The following is a 20,621-nucleotide window of genomic DNA, read 5'->3' on the forward strand; positions in this document are numbered from 1 at the left end:
TGTTTTGTTTTGAATTAGATCACAGGGATTTTCACAACCCATCACAGTTGTCGTGTTGTTGTTTTTAGTTGCTGTTGGCTCAACTCAGACTCACGGTGACCTTATGCATAACAGAATGAAACATTGCCCACTCCTGCTCCATCTTTATGATCATTGATAAGTTTGAGCCTATAGTTGAGGCTATTGTTTCAATCCATCTCGCTGAGGGTTTTCCTCATATTTGCTCACCCTCTGCTTTACCAGACATTATGTCCTTTTCTAGTGATTGTTCTTTCCTGATGATATGTCCAAAGTAAGCCAGATGAAGCTTCATCATCCTTGCTTCTAAGGAGCTTTCCAGCTTTATTTCTTCTAAGACTGATACAATTGTAGTAGATATCTCAAAATATCATTTATGCTGATCATTAGGCTGAAATTATGATATTATTAGTTCCACTCCTACAGCTTGTTATTTAATGTGATCATTTAAAAAGTTCACTTTTTTTTTTTTTTATTTCGATAAGTACATTTTACTAGAAGTCTCTGAGTGGTAGCAATGGTTAACGAACTCAGCTGCTAACCAAAAGGTTGGTGGTTTCGGTCCACCCAGAGGCTCCCTGGAAGAAATACCTGGCAATGTGTTTCCAAAAAAGCAGTCACCGAAAGCCCTGTGGATCACAGTTCTACTCTGACACACATGTAGTTGCCATGAGTTGGAGTCGACGCGATGCAACCAGAACATTTTAATAGAGTTGGTTTCCTTTGGAATAGTACATATTTTACTTTAGGCATTTGAAAACATTGTTCTGAGGTGGAGTTCCATAGGTTTCACCACACTGCTGATGGAGTCATGACACCACAAATGTTGTAAACCCCTCAGGGACTTGACATTCAGAGTTCTATATCAGAAAGACTCTCCTTCAGCACTTTCTGGCTGCCAAAGTCAACTTCCACCCATCTGTCTTTGATAGTGACACAAAGGACTTCCTACATGTCAAGTAACTAATGCTTCCTTGGTAGTCTTCCTGGTTTGAACAAAGGACTGCTGACCCAGTTCCCACCTTTTCGATCAAAGGATTCCAATAAAAGTGTGACCATGTTTCATAAGTTGCCTAACTAGCTTAGGCCCTCATCTTCAAGCCCGTGATATTTGATAATTAGAACAGTGAGTTAATTTAATAATATTGTGTGTCTGTAGCCTTACACAGGGTGCTAGCACATGAATAGGCAAGCAGAACCTGGCCTCCTGGTATTAAAAAAAGAAAAAGAGAAAAGATGGGAGAAGTAAACACATTCATTTCAAACACATAATACTAAAAGTAAACATCCCTCTTGAACATTAGTATATAATCTCTTTATCCAAAATTTTAACCATCTTCGGTGTTGCAACTCCTATTTTTTCCAGAGTTGATACTTACCAAATATAGCAACTGCTACGATGATTTAAAAAAAAAAAAAAAAATTCTAAGTGCACTCATCCATAAACTTCAACCTGGAGAAAAACTCAAGCCAGAGGAGTAGGAAAAGGAGTGAATAATCATAAATCTAGATCCTTCCAGTGGCAGATTAGACTTCCAGAGCTCAGATTCCAAAAAGACCCAGAAAGATAACTCACAGGGTTTGCTGCACAAGAAGAAACCTTAACCTCAGAGTGAGAGTTCCCACGGTTAAAGCATCATGCAACTCAGGATCTCTTGTAAACACACTTGCTTTATTTTTCTCTGGCACATAAACTGCATGTGTTTGGGTGAAATGTGGCTATATACATTAGACACAGTGTAGAGAAATAGGATTTAGACATTTCAAAGCACATTGCTGTGAAAATAAATTGTTTTTGACATTCAAGCTCCTTCCTTCAGCTTTGCCTGCTTGAATCTCATCCTCACCCCTATGCCCATACAACGTTTCCCTGAACCTCGCTTCTCCCTTTCAAGTGACTAGGCTCCTCCACCCCTCTCCTCATGAGGCTATTGACTCTCATATTCTTACCTGATGTCCCTACCAGGTCATGATCAATTTCATCATCATTTTCTGCTTCCTCTGATTTTTCCTGCTTAGCTTTCCTCGTGTTTGCCTTTTCTTCCCCTTATATTGTGCTTTCAGAATCTTGTTCCCCCCTCACTGTTACCAACGAGTAAGTTTTCTTTCTGGATTCTTTCTGGAGGTGTTGGTTGGCTGTCAGAGCTGAAACTGAACTGGTGAGGTATTTCTTTCTTTTGTTTTTCTTCATTTTTGCAAAAGTATAAATAACATAACATTTGCCAGTTCAACATTTTTCTCTTGTACAATTTAGTGAAGCCAATTATATCAATCATGTTGCGCAACCATCACCAACACCTATCTGACAAGGTATTCCTTGTGTACTTCGCCAGAGGAGGAGGCATATTTCCCAAATGCACACACATATACACATGCACACACACACACATACACACACTTCATCACGGACTGTTTCTCTTCAGCAAATGTTGCACGGTGAACCATCAACACCACGCGAATCACATGGAGACATTAAGGCAACATATAGATTTTCCACCCCACCCTCCTGCCCTCTCTGCAGGGCTAAGATTCAACCCTTAGGATTCACAGATAAAACATATATTAAAATTAATAACAATTTATTCATACTGGGCATGAACCAATTGGCAACACACAATAATTTTATGAGCATGAAGTGTAAGTAGCTTCAGAGTCAGGCTCTTGCTCTGAGTATTCACAGAGTGCTTGCCCATGTCAATGAAATGAAGTCAGGCAGGTTGATATTGTTGCTGGTTACATCAACCGTTAGCACCTGTTGGGAAACAAGGACAAGTATGGGGCATCTGGTGTTTGACGTTTCCTGTACACACACACACAATCAGGTGCAAGCCAGTGCTCCACAGAACTTCCTATACTTTCATAATCCAATTCTAGCTTCCAGACTGCCCTCAAATTTTCAGGTGAGGAAGGTGTGTCCTAGTTCCTTAGAATTGGACAATTGTCCAGTAATAGTGAAAAGATAACAAGCCTCTAAATAATCCCACCCACAATCACTACAGAAAAATGCGTGCACAGACACACTGGAGAAAATGTCCCATTTGCCATTCTTCTGGGATGTTGACTTTCCTCTGAGCCCCACCCCATCCCTTCATTTTATTTTCTCCTCCTATTTCCTCACAGCACTCCAGTGATCTCCCAGTAGCAATCTAGTATCTCTACTTTTTTCTAGGCAAAAGCTTTCCATAAGGTTCCACTATGTGTGCAGAAGTTAGCTCTTGCATCAGTCCATGAGACGGTTAGCAACAGAATTGGGCAAAGCCCTCAGTGTGCTCTTGTTGAAAGTAGAGAATTTGGTTGGCAAGAAAATCACAAGTATGAGAAAACAAATAGAAAAACACAAAGATGAAGGAAACTTTTTCTTTCAGACCTCATAACCAGAAAGGATTATAAGAGAAAAATAGTTTAGGAAAGATCAGGAAGTAAGCACACAAAGAAGGGTCCCCTTTACCATCAGGACGATAGGTGTTGGGACCACTACACTGCATTAATTCCAAGATGCAAATTTTCCACATATTCGTTGTTAGCTGCTTTTGAGTTGGCCCTGACTTATGGTGACCCCACGCACAATGGAATGAAATGTTTCCCGGTCCCGTGCCATCCCTCTGATCAGTTGTGGATCAGGCTATTGTGATCCGTAGGGTTTTCCTTGGCTGATTTATAGAAGCAGACCACTAGACCTTTCTTCCTAGTCTTAGTCTGGAAGCTCCACTGAAACCTGTTCAGCAACATGGCACCACGCAAACCTCCACTGACAGACAGGTGGTGGCTGCGCAGGAGGTACCTTGGCCATGAACCGGACATACATCTCCAGCATAGAAGGTGAGAATTCTACCACTGCCTCTTCATGTACCTGACATTCATGAAATCAGAATTTGTCACGCCATCAACAGTCCTAGAGTTACTGTGGCTGGGCAGCCCTCTCAACATAATGATCATTGCCTGTGTACGTGTGAACGTCACTACCGGTGTCAGGCAAACAGCATAACTACTTAAGGATGCTTTAGGAAGGAGCATGAGTCCTGCTTGATGTCTGTGGTTAGATGAAGAAAGTACTAGAATCAAAACTTGCATAATGGATGTTAACGGCATGACAAATTCTTGGAATGTCTGCAGTCTGGTGGACAACAGTGGAAGAATCTTTATAAGATGAATCAGCAAAACCCTTGAAAACACAGAGAGAAATATTGGGTAGAAATACACGGACATTCTTTACATCAATTTAATTTAGAATGTGAAGAAGTACTAAAATACCTTAACCAATATATGTCACTTAAGTTTTCTTTTATACCGTTTGCTGTCAAGTAGATTCGGAGTCATAGTGACCCTATAGGACAGAGTAGAACTGCCTCATAGCGTTTCCAAGGAGTGGTTGGTGGATTTGAACTCATGACGTTTTGGTTAGTAGCTAAGCTCTTAACCACTGTGCCACCAGAGCTCCAGTTTTCTTTCATACATAACTAATGTTAAAATGATATAACCTATGTCTAATGAAGTTTTAGAAAACTCTCTGCAAGTTTAAAACAAAAGTTTTAAGTGATAGGAAAGCATTTTATCATGGTTTTATCTGACTTTTTCTCTTTGTGGCATGTGAAGTCATGGACTATCTTTTAATTGATGATGTCTTAGATTTGATGAAATATGGTAGCTCAAGCTTTTTGGGAAGTAGATCTCTGAGGCAAAGGTAAGGGAGTAAAGACAGAGCTTTGCATAGGTTTGCAGACAAGAAGACAAAAACAGAAAGTAAGGGTCCAGACCCTCAAATACAATTACGACGCACCATAAATTTTCCCAACCTCCAACGCTGCCCCCTGCTGACACCACGAACACAGAGGGATTCCCAAAGGGATGTGCAGGAAGAGTGTCATTTGGGAGAGAAGCTGGCTGGCATGGTACTAGGAATCTCAGGGCAGGGAATACCACTCAGACTTCTCGCTGGTCACAAACCTGTGTTGTAGAGTTGTATTTGAAGGTCGGTGTCATAACCATGTTACTTAGAGAGATGCTGACACTGGTGATGGGGATACTGCCCACTCCCCAGATCTCAAAATATCCCAGTTTCAAAGGGTTTGTACTGAAGATGTAGTTGTTTAAAATTATATGACTCTTCATCGTATTCTGTCAAATTGGAGACAAAAGAAACCAAAGGGGAAAAATAGAAAGCAAAGTCAGTTCAAACATTTCCCAACATCTTTTTAGACACAAAGGTAGATCACGAATTAAGACAACTCCAGAGTCATTATTTTATGTCCTTGGATGGTGGAGGCCATGATCTTGGCCATGATCTCCGTCCCCTTTTCCCAACTATCCTTCACCTTGCCTTGACTAGGTACCTACAGGTTCTGTAGAACTGCCCTGGATTCTGCAGGTGACAGAGTGTCAGCTATCAGGAAATGTATATTCTATGTGTAGGGAAGCCATACAATGTTAGACCATGCCAAAGAAAACAGGAAACAGGGCTGGATAACATAGAGAGAGCCTGACCATCTGTGCAATGGTGAACTGGAAAAGTTACTGATAAGACGTGAATGGGTTAATCACAGAAAACTTCCTATGAGCAGAGTGAATCTCCATCTGAATTCGGAAGAGGGGAAGGATGGGAGTTGGCAAGATGAGCAACGAAGTGATTCTAGGTGGTGCTTTAGGCCCCAGTGATATCCAGCATTGGGCTAAGCCAGTAGAACTCTATTCTCTCTTCGTAGTATCAGGCATGCTCACCTGGCTGGCAGAAAAGTTTGCCAAGTAATAGTTTCCATTTTCATAGGTATCTGCAAACAAACAATATGGTAGACGTCATCTGGAGCTCTGCTATAGAATTCCATTCGCCCGCTTGTTTTGGTCGAAAGAGTAGGGATTGTTTTAGTTTTTATCTTATTTTTCTTCTTTACAGAGTTCATTTTTGTGATTTAAGTCCCCTTTCGTTAAAAGTTCAGGCTGCTAGCCAAAAGGTCAGCAGTTCAAATCCATCAGCTATTCCTTGGAAACAGTATGAAGCAGCTCTACTCTGTCCTATAAGGTCGCTATGAGTCAGAATCGACTTGACAGCAACAGGTTTTATGTGAACTAAAAAGACTTTGCCCCCCGACCCCCAGTTTACACAAAATGATTTAAGTGGGTATGTACAGATGCATCTTCCCAGTGGAGCCACCGTATGCACCATAGTTTGCTAACACCACTCTTAAAGCACTTCCCTTCCTCGATGTCTACCGTTCCCAACATCTCCCTGTCTCCTCCTTCTGCTAGATGCACATATGCGTGTATACACATGCACACACACACACACGCACAAACACCAAGACTGGTATCTTGGTGGGCTTATCTGTGAAAGGTATTAGCCAATTTTTAAAATGTGATTTCCAGAGAGCAAAAGAAAGTCTTGGTACTTTATCCTTTATCCATAATATATGACACAGACCCAGGGAGATCCAAGGAGCAGCCTTCCACTGCAGGAGAACCAATCAGGAGCCTGTTACAGGAATTCCATCTCTCACTCTGCCCTCACAGCTTCCCACTCTTCCCATGTGCTGGCCTCTTGCTGATTCACTCACCACCCAATCAGGGGCATGGACTATTGCCCAAAACTGTGGGGTCCAAGATGTAGCCGCTAGCCAAGTGTGGCTGTGTAAATTTCAATTAATTAAAAATTCAGTTCTCAGGTGCAATTGTCACACTTCAACTGTTCAATAGCCACATGTGGTTAATGGTCACTGTATTGGGCAGTAGAGGTATAGGCATTCTACACCTTTTTCTATTGATACACGCGTCCTCCTTCTGAAAGTTTACCAATTCCTGTAAACCCCTGATGGAATATTCCCCAAATAAATAGCGTGGCTAGTGGAAGGTATTGTTTTTCTCACTGGGACAGTGCACCATGTTGCTAAATGTCCCCTTTTTAACCAGAGACTACACGGAAGTATGTCCCAACCTTCTACAAAGAAATATTCCCTACGGCTCCCACCCTGCTTCTTCCATGGGGACTAGACCAGTGGGCAGAGGTGAGCCATTCAGAGCCAAGCATCAGTGACACGAGCAGAAGGACCCTCTACAATATGGATTACACTCCTGAAAGCAGCTAATGGCTACCCGTAAAAGTGCAAGATTGTTAGACCATGGAAAAAGACACCCAAGAACTTAGCCGGTGGCATCAGTGTAAAGCCCAGCAGCCTTACTCACCAATGCTGTACCCATCGTCCCAGAAGAGGCAGCCCTCAGCAGCACCCTGGTCATCCAAGGCAACCTTGAAGCCCACGAAATTCTGGCGGCTGCAGCGAAGTGGGAGAGATGTGAGACAAAGCAAGGTCACTGGCACAAACCACTGTTTTTGGCAAAAACATAAAAGAGCAAAAGGAAGTTCCTTGTGGCATAGAGACTGGGTCCTGGGAGTCAAGAGATAGTGAACTCATCCTGGTTCTGTGACCTTCTCGGTACACAATTTCAGGTCAGATGTGCACGTGTGGGTTCATGAATGACTGAGTGAGTGAGTGTGAGTGAGCAGGAGAGTGAGTGAGAGAGAGAGTGAGTGTGAGAATGAGTGTGACAGTAAGAGAGTGAGTGAGTGAGGCAGTGAGTGAGCGAGAGACTGAGAGTGACTGAGTGAGAGTGAATGAGTGAGAGTGAGTGAATGGGTGAGAGTAATTGAATCAGTGAGTGTAAGAGTGAGTGAATGAGTGCGAGTGAGTAGAGACTGAGTGCAAAAGTGAGTGAAGAGAGAGTAAGAGTGAAAGAATGAGTGAGTGAGAGGTTGAGTAAGAGAGTGAGTGAGTGAGTGTGAGAGTGAGTGTGTGAGGGAGTGAGTGAGCATCAGAGTGAGTAAGAGAATGAGTGGGAGAGTAAGAGTGTGTGAATGAGTGAGTAAGAGAGTGTAAGAGTGGGAGCAAGAGAGTGAGAGTTAGCGAGAGTGTAAGAGTGAGACAGTGAATGAGAGAATGAGTGAGAGTGACTGAGTATGAGAGAGTGAGTGTGAGAGTGAGTGAACGAGTGAGTGAGTGAGTAGAGACTGAGTGAGTAGAGACTGAGTGCGAAAGTGAGTGCAGAGTGAGAGAGTGAGTGAAAGAATGAGTAAGAGGTTGAGTAAGAGAGTGAGGGAGTGTGTGAGAGTGAGTGCATGAGAGTGAGTGAGCATCAGAGTGAGAGTGAGTGGGAGAGTAAGAGTGTGTGAGTGAGAGAGTAAGAGAGTGTAAGAGTGGGAGCGAGACAGTGAGTGAGAGTGAGACACTGAGTGAGAGTGAGTGTGAAAGCGAGTGAGAGTGTAGGAGTAAGACAGTGAATGAGAGTGAGACAATGTCTGAGAGAGTGTGAGAGTGAGTGAGCAAGTGAGAAAAACTGAGAGTGTGAGAGTGAGATAATGAGTGAGACAGTGAGAGAGTGAGTGATTGAGACAGTGAGTGAGAGAGAAAAATTGAAAGAGTAGGTGAGAGAGTGAGAGTGAGTGAGACAGTGAGTGAGTGAGAGTGAGTGAAAGTGAGAAAGTGGGTAATTGAGTGAGAGTGAGTGAGAGAGTATGTGAGTGAGACAATGAGTGTGTAAGAGTGAATGAGTGAGTGAGTGAGACAGTGAGTGAGTGCGTGAGAGAGTGAGGGAGGAACGAGTGAGTGAATGAATGAATCAAGTCCTGGGAGTCAAGAGATGGTGACCTCATCCTGGTTCTGTGACCCTCTAGCTACAGGAATTCAGACCAGGCATGCATGAGTGAGTGAGTGAGAGAGTGAAAGAGAGAGCGATTGATTGAGTGAGTGAGTGAATGACATCAGTCAATCAAGGGGAATTTCCTTTAAGGCTCTTGAAGAAACTGTAAGCAAACTGATAAGATTCCCTACTCCCTCTCTTGAGGAAAAATCCTAATGTTAGGCTCTTTCTTCTTCCATGCAGTAATTTCCTACACACACACACAGTGAGTTCTGTTTATAAATGTACTAAGTTCTTCTTCAGTTTTTATCTGAGCTTTTGGAATCAAATGAGTCAGGATCCAAGAATTTTGGGTCTGACATCAGACACACATGGGTTTTAGTCTCTGCTTGACTACTTAGTAGCTCTGTGACTCTGAGTAAGTCACTTAGTCTCTTGATGCCTCTCTTTGCTCATCCATAAAATGGGAATAATAAGAGTACCTACCTCACAGGATTTATTTTTTCCTTTTGTTAAGAAGAAAATAGGTAACACACAAGGAGAAATCTCCATTTTAGTACAGCTCCCAGCACAGAGTAAACATTCACACAATGTTAGCTATCACTGTATAACGTGCTATAATGTAGTAGTTAGTATTAATATAATATGATTAATATTAGTATTAATACAAGAATACTAATTACATGAATTATGAACTAAGTCTAGAGTTTTTAAACCTTTCTCATGAGGCACCTCAGCCTCAGACATCAGTTGCAGTGTGACATCAGTCTTCTGAGCAAAGAGTCTATTAAGGCCTGGTCTTCTGAAGCTGTTTCAGGAATACTGGTTTCTCCTGTTTCAACCCCATTTTAAAATCTCAGCCCTCTTGTCTCACCTACTTAGTTAGATCTGAAATAATCGTTAATAACTGTTCAAGGAGTTTAAGAATAGTTAAAAAAAAAAAAAAATCAAGCCAGCAAACAAAACCATAAGTGTTTAATACAACTGCTGAGGGCCCAAGGGTGTGGGTATCATGGGGATGTTATGGGAAGCAGTGGCCCAGCCCCACCCTCACCTCAGGTGGGTGTTCTGTGCAGGCTCCTGCCAGGGCAGGATGTAGCCCCCACGCACGTGGAGATTAATGTGTTCAAGAGGGGCTGGCAGCGTCTTCCACTCTCCCCTGGCGTTAATGTCCACGCCCTACAGGCCAGAAGGAGGTAAGAGGTGATGAGAGCACACACACACACACACACGAAGACATACCACACACACTACAGACACACACACACTCACGCATACATGAAGACATAGCACAGACACACACACAAAGACCATACACACGTATACATAAAGATATACCACACACACGTATACATAAAGACATACCACACACACGTATACATAAAGACATACCACACATAGACACACTACAGACACACACATACATGAAGACATGGCACACACACACACACAGATACATGAAGACATACCACACAGACACATACATAAAGACATACCCCACACACACATGAAGACATACCACACACAAACACACACACATAAAGACATACCACACACACACATATACATAAAGACATACAACACACAGACACACACACACAAAGACATACCACTCACACACTTGAACACACATTCTCTTACACAAATACACACACAGGAACATAAAGACATATCACACACACAGAGACACAGCACACACACACACACATGCACACACGTGGCCATGCCCACTCCAGTTGACACTTGCCCTCTGCCCCGTGTCTCCTGCTGTGGACTGGCTGCCTGCTCACCCCTCTCCAGCACACTCCTGTTGTGACACTCCCCATGATCACCCAGGGGCTGTGTGAAGTCTCCCTGCTGCTATGACATCTTGCGAGGACCCCGTGCCTTGTGGGGTTTTTACGGCATCTGCTACGCGAGGTCATAGGGTGGATCACACTACCCCCACTCCACATCCCGATTTTGTGTCCCCAAGCACTGCCAGCGAAGACTGGACAATCCTTCTACTCATTCCAGTTAGTCGCATATGCCTTCCACATGACTTTTCTATGCCCTCCCTTGCACCAAGAGCCCACTTTTGCCCTGTCACCACCTTCAGCCCCCACCCTCACTTCCACCAACCTAGGCAACAACTTCACAGACAATGTCAAAGTCTGCTAACTTGCTCTACAGACCTTTGTCAACTCAGCATGTCTGCCTTTACGCCTAACATCTTTATCTTGCCTCATGTGGCGGGGGGAGTGCTACCACGCCCCAGCATAAACCCTCTGTTCAAAGGAGTCACCCTTTCACATTTCCTCAAGCAAGCCCAGGGCTTCCACACATGGGCACCACGGACACTTTGGGATGGGTAATTCTTTGCTGTGGGAGGCCGTCCTGTGCATATCTACCCACTGGATGCCACTACCTCCTTCTCCAAACTTGATGTGACAACCAAAATGTTACCAGACATTGCAAAATGTCTCCTGGGGGACAAAATTACCCCATTCAAGAACCACTCCTTTGGAGATGGAGTCCTGGTGGCCCAGTTGTTAAAGCACTCTGCTGCTAACTGAAAGATCGGCAGTTTGAACCCAATGAGGGAGAAAGATTCCAACTCATAGTGACCCTATAGGACAGAGTAGAACTGCCCCGTAGGGATTCCAAGGAACAGCTGGTGGATTTGAACTACCAACCTTTTGGTTAACAGCTGTAGCACTTAACCACTGTGCCACCAGTGCTCCTCTGTAAAGATTACAGCCCCAGAAAACCTATGGTACATTTCTACTCTGTCCTATAGGGTTGCTATGAGTCAGAATCAATGAAAGCAATGGGTTTGGTTGTTTTTTGGTTACTTTGGAGATAGGGAGCAAAACTAAACCCTCCTTCCCTCTTGGCCCCTGATATTTGATTTCCATGGATTCACCTGGTATACAATGTAGGGTTGGGGGTAGAAGGTGGTAGAAGGAAGCACACTCATGAGTACCACATTCCTCAGGGTGGGCCCTACTTCCTGGGCCTGCCACAGACTCCAAAATCTAAGAACCAGTTGCTGTGGGGTTGATTCCAACTCATGGTGATCCCATGTGCGTCAGAGTACAACTGAGCTCCATAGGGTTTTTGATGGCTGATTTTTAACAATAGCCACACCTTACTTTTAAGGTGCCTCTGGGTGGACTTGAACCCCCAACCTTTGGGTTAGCAACTGAGCATGTCAACTATTTGCACCACACATGGACTCCTAGGTGTTTGTTACCCATTGCCATTGAGTCAATTCCAACTCATGACAACCCCATGTGACAAAGTAGAACTGTACTCTGTAGGGTTTTCTTGGCTGTAATCTTTATTGACGGCACTGGGTTGTGTTTTTTTTTTAATCTTTATGGAAGGAGATCACCAAGTCTTTCTTCCAGGGCATCTCTGGGTGAGTTTGAAAAGCCAACCTTTAGGTTAGTAGTTGAGAACCATCCATTTGGGCTACCCAGGGACCTGTAAGTTTACCCAGGGACTTGTAAGTTTACTAAAAAAAAGTAAGTTTAAAGTGAATAAAATCACTTGCCATAAATTACATCGTGCAAAAGTCCTAAGAACTTAGATTCTAAGTATGTTCTTCAGTGGCACAACCAAGGCCCCAGAATTCTACATCTGCCTTTATCTACCACCCTGGATAGTGATGGGGTAAGGAAAAATAAAGACTAAGACACAGAACCTCCACGAACCAGAACCAGGCCCTGGGAGAGGTGCTGCCTGTGCTACTTCACAGCAACCCTGTGGGGGACGCAGTCTTCCCCATCTGAAGGTGAGAAAACTGAGGCCCCATGGTTAAAGATGACTTCTCCAAGGGCTTCCACCAGCTTGGTTAGGATTTGACCTGAGGTCTTTCTTTGTGCTCAACCATGCTCCCAGGTTGGCTAAACAATCAGAAAACGTACCGTGTAGTAATCATACCAGCGGGCTCTAGGGAAATAAGCAGCGACATTTCTGGCATTCTAAAATTAAACACAAACAAGGCAAGGGAACCAGCTCTGTCATCCAGGTCAGAGTAACCAGTCTATACAGGAATGGGGCTAAAACAATAGCAATGGCCTTGGACCCACTTTCCTCCTCTCTCTAGAAGTCAGCAGTGAGGGGACGCTTTCCTTCCCTTCCGCTTTCCCAAACATTGAAGATTTACCTACTCAAAACTGGTGGCTTCCATAGAGACTTTTGGGATTCAAGGCTTTGGAAAGAGAAACCACCATTGGTTTGTAGGTCACCCCATGCCCTCTGTAAGAGATGGACTAAGGTTGGGCCTTGGGCAAGAGAAAATTTTGTAGATGTTACAGTGCCCATACTTTAGAAAATATGAAGAGTGCAACAAGATTTGGAAGGAGGCAGTTAGCTGGTATCTTAATCAGATGCCTAATTATGAACAAAGGAATTAAAGAAATGGCTTTTGTTGCCTGAGAACCTCTCACAGAGGGAAGAGACAGATTAGGTGGCAACACAAAGTTATACACACTGCTGCAAGTAGTCGTTCTGAACAGTTTTGTTTTACTGGGCCCATAGAGAGTTGTGATGAACATACTCCTGCCCCTGCCAGACCCCATACCCCTTACTCCAGTTAATGGAGAAATGACTATATCTTTGAATACAGCATCAGGGTTTATTTCTTCTGAATTGTCCTATGAACCAGAACGACTGTGTAGATTTTAAAGACAAGGGAGCCAAGCCCCAGAACACCTGAGTGACAAACTTCACCTCAGAGGAGAGGAAGGGGCAGAGGTGGAATAGGGAAGTTCATCTCAGAGCCCCAGAGCAATCTCTCTTTTCCTCACTCATCCCCTCTACCCACCTTCTAGAGGGGACCCTCCACCCTTCTGAGGCCCTACTCACAGGCTCCAAGACAGGGCTGACCAGGAAGGCAGGGCCCAGCAGGAACTGATCATCTACATCCCAGGTCACCTGGTCTGACACAAACCTAAGAAGGGAAACCAAGGCACCACAGTCAGGGCTCCCAACAGGGCTCAGGCCAAGCCCTGGAGAGACTGCTCAGCTCGAGGTCCAGTCAGAAATCCAGTCTGCTTTCTGTGCTATCCTCTCCCCTTACTTTATGAACAGCTTAGTCAGGTGTACACAGCCCCACTTTCTAGATGTCTGTTATGGGTTGAATTGTGTCCCTAAAAAAGACTCATTGAAGTCCTAACCCCTGGTATCTGTGACCATGGCCTTATTTAGAAATAGAGTCTTTGCAGATATGATTAAGTTAACATGAGGTCATAGTAGAATATGTGGGTCCTAATACCACCTGAGTGGTATCCTTAGAAAAGAGGAGAAGAGACACAGAGAGAAGATGAGCATAAGTGGGAGTGATCTACAGACCAAGAAACACCAAGGAATTCCGGCCAACACCAGAAGCTATGAGAGTGGCAAGGGACAGTTCCTCTCTCAAAGCCTCAGAAGGAACCAACACGGCCAACACCCTGATCTTGGACTCCCAGCTTCCATAACTGTGAAACAATGCAGTACATTTATTTGTGGTACTTTGTTACAGCAGTCCTAAGAAACCAATACGATGTCATATTCTCCAAACTCCAGAAATGATTGGATTTAGATATGTTCTCACCTATAAAATATGATTCTTATCCATGGCATATTTTAAATGCAAGGATGGCCTTCCTCCCTCAACCCTCCTACCCTAGAATTCCTTCTTTTGTAAACTGAGCTCATGTTGGTCTAAGTCCACATGACTAAACCGCTACAAAAGATAGGTAGACGTTTCCATGCCCTAATTAGAAATAAATTATTCCTTGCCATCTTGTACCATTTAGAAAATTATTTTCACCCAGTAGCCTTTTATCAAGGACCTAAGGGATGGATAGCACTGTGCTAAAGGAGTAATAATAGATGATATGTTCCCTGGAGAGCTTATAGAAAAAGACAATCCAAGACATGAATGTGATTAGGAAGAACTTCTTCAACTGTCACCATATGAAATGGGTTATCCATTGGTCATTGGGACCACATAGAATGGATTATGTATTGGTCATTAAGACCATACAGAACAGATTATCCATGGGTAGCCAGGACTAACAGAATGGATTATCCATGGGTCACTGGAACCATATAGAATGAATTATCCATGGGTCAATGGGACTCAGGTGGGACACGCACTCATGGAGAAGGGGTCGCACAACGGTGCTGCCCTCGACGTGGGCCTTGTACATCAGGGTGTAGAAGTACGGCAGCAGAGTGTATCTGGTATGCAGGACGCTCCTGGAGATGTTCTCAAAGGCGGCATCCCAGGACACAGGGTCTTGTCTCTAAATGAGAAAGAAGAGTACTCAGAGCTTGCCCAGGGGAACTCAAGGACCTAAGGAAGGGCACTAACAGCTTGTTCCAACTGAAGACCATGCACAGCTAAAACAGTGATGATTGTAATGATGCTCAGAGAATGTTCTTGAAGTCCTAAAAGGGGTCACTGAAGCCCTCCCAGCTGATACCATTCCCCAGTAAGACATTCTTCTTGGCGTATGTTTGGTACAACTCTGCGTAAATAGAAAAACTAATCCAGGGAGCACTGGGATATAGTTCATGGAAATACGCAGCCTCGATGATGTTGAGGATGTCCCCAAGGAACACGAATTTCATTCATAGCTCAACACTGGAGATCAGTTTAAGTGAGAGAACGTCTAGGTATGAGTGAATGTCCTACCCTGTACCCAAGGCCGTTGTGGTTCCTGGAGAAGGGGTAGAAGGCCCCCAGCTGCATCCAGCGGACACACATCTCATATTCTGCATCTTGAAAGAACCCACAGATATCAGCTCCCGTCTGCAACAAGATGGAATAACACGAGCCTGTTGGTGATTTCTGGAAGATGTTGCCATCTACTTGGGTATCAGGAGTGACCCAAAGGAAACTTACATAGGATATGCCAAAAAGGCTGAACTCCATCATGCCTGCAATGAGAACCAGCATCCATCAGCGGAGGGGTCAGGGTACTTGGCCACCTCCTCCTCCCTCATCAGTCCTCCATTGAGGCTCCTCCCTGCCCATGTGCCCCAGGAACGAGCCGCCTCACCGATAATGGATTTCTTCAACTGGTTCCAGGCTGACGTGTTGTCTCCCAGCCAGTGTCCTGCCCAGCGGCCAGAGGAAGGGAAGGTGGAGCGGGAGATGACGATGCCTCGCTCCCCTGTCACCTCCTGCACAGCTCTGGGTGGAAGGGACAAGGAGGTGAGTGGGATAGCGCAGGGGAGGAAAGGCCACCGAGCTTCCCCTCAGAGAGCTCCGGACCCAGGGCCAGGGACAAGATGCTTCCTACCTGTCTGGAAGAGAATGGGACTTGGAGCCGGAATGAGGGCCCCCCACTTCCCCAGGAGACTACGGAGATAGTAACAGCACAGCACGTTTCTACATAGCACTTTACAGAGAACTTCACCACATAGGAGCCTGGGTGGCACAAACGGTTCGCAACTGGATGCTAATCCAAAGGTTGGCAGTTGGAACCCACCCAGCAGTTCCGTGGAAAAGAAGATCTGGCTATCAACTTCTGTAAAGATTACAGCCAAGAAAACCCTATGGGGCTGTTTTATTCCATAACACATGGGTCGCCGTGAGTCGGAACTGATTTGAGGGCAGCTCACAACAGCAACAAGCTCGCCAATCCACCTAAAATGGTAAGTAAGCACTACCTCTCACTCCTTACCGACCCACTACTTTGTTTCTTGCATTTGAGGAAGAAGAAGTAGATTTCTTTAAAAGATTTGCCTTTGGATAGTCATTATTATTCTTCAACTGAGCTCACAAAACAGGACTGTGTTAATTCAGGAGGAGATCAGCTGGCTATCAAATAAGAATGACCAGGAAAAATAAAAAAATCCCGATAGCAATGGTCCACTTCTGAAATAAAAGAGCGAGCTCCAGCCCTTTAAGTTACAACGGCCCTGCCGCACACTGTGTATCAATTACTGGTGTCTCCATGCCCGCCCCCCAGCACGATCAGCCCCTCACCGCAGGCCCATGCTTTACTTATTAAGCCTGCCCTCCTGACGAGAATCACAGGGCCTGGCTCTGTGCTCTGTGCGTGTGTGTTTCAGAAATGAGAACTGCTATGTTGTCATTGTAATTAAACTCTTCTCAGTCCTTAGACAAGGATGAGAAGAAGGCAGGTGGCCACATCATCACCTGTGTCCCCCCAGGTGTGCTGGTTGCGGGGAGCTGCAACTCACTCGTAGGTGGGCCTGGTCTGGGCCCAGCCGTACAGGTTGTGCACATCATAGTGCCGCACCAGGGAGCCGTCCGCCAGCACCTGCTGGCCCTCCATGCACAGCGTCTTGCTGCTCAGGCCTACGTCCCTGGACTCCAGAGCTGAGAGAAGACAGAGACATGAAAACCACCCAACCCTGCTTTACCCCTGACGTCTCTTCAAGGATTGACTGAGCCCTGGGCTGGCCTCCCCTCTTCCCAGGCCTGGGGACTGGGCTCTGTTGAAGCTGCCATAGAGCCTGCAGGTGGTTCAACACTACGAGCCCCTGCAGAGCCCTCCAGAAGACAGGGCCCCAGGGAAGACCTCACCCCACAGAATGCTTACTCTGCCTCATTCTGATCTAGACTTTTGACATGAAATTATGTCATGTGATCCTTATTACAATTCTGGGAAGGAGATATCACTATCCTCTTTACAGCTCAGCACACTGAGATTTGGAGACATTAAGTAATTTGTTGAAGGCCACGCAATTCACAGAATAATTTCTAGAGCTAAGATACGATAGCATGATGCCAAAGTCCATTGACTCCATGATAAGGGGGAGCCTCAATTTTCCGCCCATTTGTGGCCCATGCATGCCTGTGGAGACATTAGTACATGCTGGAAAAAGGAAGAACGCTGGCCTAGTGAGTCCCTTGGAAATATTACCACTGCCAAGTGCTTTCGAGCAGATTCCAAAAATTCACCCAACAGTACCAGTGATTCACACACACCAAGTCAGTAAAGTGTGGGAAGTACCTTTGTCTTTGGCCACCCAACAAACCACTGCACCAGTGACGATGAGCCGAGAGGTCAGGGCACACCCCGGCCTCTGGGCTAATGCAGGGGTCACCTTCCTTGCAGCCAGAGTGGCCATAGAGGAGGCCGTGGTCCTCACCTGGCATGTAGGGTGGGTGGTTGAGGGTGGGGTTTTTGCAGCCTGAAGGGACAGCCCCATTCACAAAGTTCGATGGCTCATTCATGTCCTAGAAATGAAAACACAGATGACCTTGATTTTAAATAGTCCTAGCCTGCCAATTCAGAGACAGGGAGTGATGAAGAACACATTCACCATCTAGCGATCATTACGGCCACAGCACGGGGGCACTCATTGAGTCCTGAAGGCCTGTCTACAAAGGTTCATTAATCCCGACAGAATGACCAGCTAGAGGGTAAAATAATCACCCTTGGTGTGAGGCCAGGCCCAGATCCAAAGAATCCCTAGTAATCACACTGGAGGTTTTACAGGCAGGGGATGAGGTATCGGGGGTCAGAGCTGCGCTGTTCCTGACTGGAGAAAGTGTAGGCTGATTCATCCAAAGTCTTTCTTGGGTAATTATCACCCTCTTGACTAAAGATCAGTGATACGAATGTTTAGATATGCAGAGAAGCAATGCCCATCCACATGTACACACATACGACATATATGTACCACACACGCACACACACACACCACACATGTACAAATACAGGCAACTCCCATCCACATGTACACACATACCACCTATATGTTCCACACACACACATACATGCACACACCACACACATACAAATACAGGCAACGCCCATCCACATGTACATACACATACCACATATATACCACACACGTCCCACTTACACACACCCCCACGCACACACCTCACATACACACCTCCCACATACACATATACCCCACACACACACAGCACATATATACCACACACGCCCCACTTACACACACCCCCATGCACACACCACACATACACACCCCCCACACACACACCCCACACACATATACCCCACATACGCACAGACAGGCAATGCCCGTCTGCATGTGCACACACACACACCACATATATACCACACACATCCCACTTACACACACCCCCATGCACACACCGCACATACACACCCCCCACACACATATACCCCACATACACACAGACAGGCAATGCCCATCTGCATGTGCACACACACACACACACCACATATATACCACATACACACACACACACCACACAGATACACAAAGACAGGCAACACCCATCCACATGTGTACACACACACACCACATATATACCACACACACACCACAGATACACAAAGACAGGCAACACCCATCCACATGTGTACACACACACACCCCACATATATACCACACACACACACACCACACAGATACACAGAGACAGGCAACACCCACCCACATGTGCACACACACATACATAGGCACCACACGCACACCCAACACACATACACCACACACACGGGTACACAAAGATAGGCAATGCCCATCCACATATACACACACACATATACCATACACATCCACACACAGATATACAAACATAGCCAACACCCATCCACATGTAAACACACACACACACACCACACATAACCCACATACACACCATGCACACATATACCACACACTCAGACACACAAAGATAGGCAGTGCCCCTCCACATGTACACACACGACAGCACACACCTATCCCCCACCACACACACACATACCCCACATATACACACCACACCTACCTCACACACACCCTGTAGACACACACCACACATATCCACACATCACACCCACACACCACACACACACACTTACAATCCACATGCCGTCAAACTTCAAGCTTTTCTCTGGATTCTGTGGATTGGTGTGCATTTCCTTCATTTCCCTCTTCCACCACGCGATAGTTGAATTACGGAAAAAGTCTGGAAAAGCCGCGTAAGCTCGGTATTGCTGTAAAAAATTAAATACAATTCATTTTTCCCAAACAAATACATTAGAAAGCAAACAGGCATTTACTGGGAATTTAAGCTGTGCAAAGCCTTATACACATGGTGCTAGGTAATCTAAACAGAGCCAAGTCATGTTTCTTGGCTTGGTAGGAATACATTGTATACATAGAAGATACAGTGGAGTGCGTCACACACCTGCAGCTTTGGATGCACGCGTAGACTGCATTCCTTCTCTCACCCACATGACTGGTAACAGTCAGCACCCAGCATCACCACCTCACATATTAGATGCCCACCCCTTGACTCCTGCCCTGCAGTTTCCCAAGCGCTCCTCAGGGAACAAAGCCCGGGTCCAGGGAGACCACGCTAGAAAGGCAGGCGTAGGATGCACCGTCACAGGGAGGGAGGGACATCCTGGATCCCCTCCTGTCGTTCCCACTGGGAATGTGGGAGTAAGGAACAGATGGAGGGGTAAGGTCACAATCCATGATAGGAGAATATCTAATCAGCACGCACCGGTGCTCTGTGGTTTCAGAACGACGTGGACTCACGTTAACTGTGTGTAAAGTACATTTGTGGATTACAGAGGAAGTCTCACCCAGAGCTTCTCTTCACCGCCCCTCCAAGAATAAAAGCTATGTCTTTATTTCAACTTGGAAAGCAGACCAGGGTACAACTCCTTAGCTGAATCATAAGCTGTTTGAGGCCACAGACCTTGTCTGAGACCCTTCAGATTGGTCTTTACATTCCCCACAGCATTTACTTAGAAACTGACGTAAAATAAACGCTAGGTGTATAGCTGTGGATTCACACCACTCAGCAGCAGCGGCGGCAGCAGCAAACATCCATAAATTCCTGAGCACCCATGCTGCCTTTTTTAGTACTTTATGGCCTTTTGTTTTTGTTGTTGCTATCCTCATGCTCCCTCCAACCTCAGGGTTCATCTTCCAGCACTATATCGGACACTGTTCTGTTGTGATCCATCACGTTTTTACTGGTTGATTTTCAGAAGCAGATTGGCAGGCCTATCTTCCTACTCTTAGTCTGG

The 20,621-nt window shown here is 45.3% G+C and overlaps 1 protein-coding gene across 1 annotated transcript in view; it reads right to left on the bottom strand.

Moving 5' to 3' along the window:
* Positions 1-2,608: 2,608 nt before the first annotated feature.
* MGAM (maltase-glucoamylase) overlaps positions 2,609-20,621 on the bottom strand; it is a 147,397-nt gene continuing 129,384 nt past the window's right edge. Inside the window, exons 35-48 of the mRNA XM_064289623.1 lie at positions 19,440-19,574; positions 17,746-17,833; positions 16,831-16,969; positions 15,681-15,814; positions 15,524-15,558; positions 15,314-15,430; positions 14,773-14,921; positions 13,495-13,579; positions 12,552-12,608; positions 9,695-9,819; positions 7,189-7,277; positions 5,734-5,783; positions 4,963-5,133; positions 2,609-2,770 (exon numbers count right to left, since the gene is read on the bottom strand). Coding sequence (XP_064145693.1) covers positions 2,693-2,770; positions 4,963-5,133; positions 5,734-5,783; positions 7,189-7,277; positions 9,695-9,819; positions 12,552-12,608; positions 13,495-13,579; positions 14,773-14,921; positions 15,314-15,430; positions 15,524-15,558; positions 15,681-15,814; positions 16,831-16,969; positions 17,746-17,833; positions 19,440-19,574 — 1,452 coding nt within the window. The 3' untranslated portion in view covers positions 2,609-2,692. The remainder of the gene's footprint in view (positions 2,771-4,962; positions 5,134-5,733; positions 5,784-7,188; positions 7,278-9,694; positions 9,820-12,551; positions 12,609-13,494; positions 13,580-14,772; positions 14,922-15,313; positions 15,431-15,523; positions 15,559-15,680; positions 15,815-16,830; positions 16,970-17,745; positions 17,834-19,439; positions 19,575-20,621) is intronic.

Source organism: Loxodonta africana, chromosome 8 (genome assembly GCF_030014295.1).
Source record: "Loxodonta africana isolate mLoxAfr1 chromosome 8, mLoxAfr1.hap2, whole genome shotgun sequence".
NCBI classification, from domain to species: domain Eukaryota; kingdom Metazoa; phylum Chordata; class Mammalia; order Proboscidea; family Elephantidae; genus Loxodonta; species Loxodonta africana.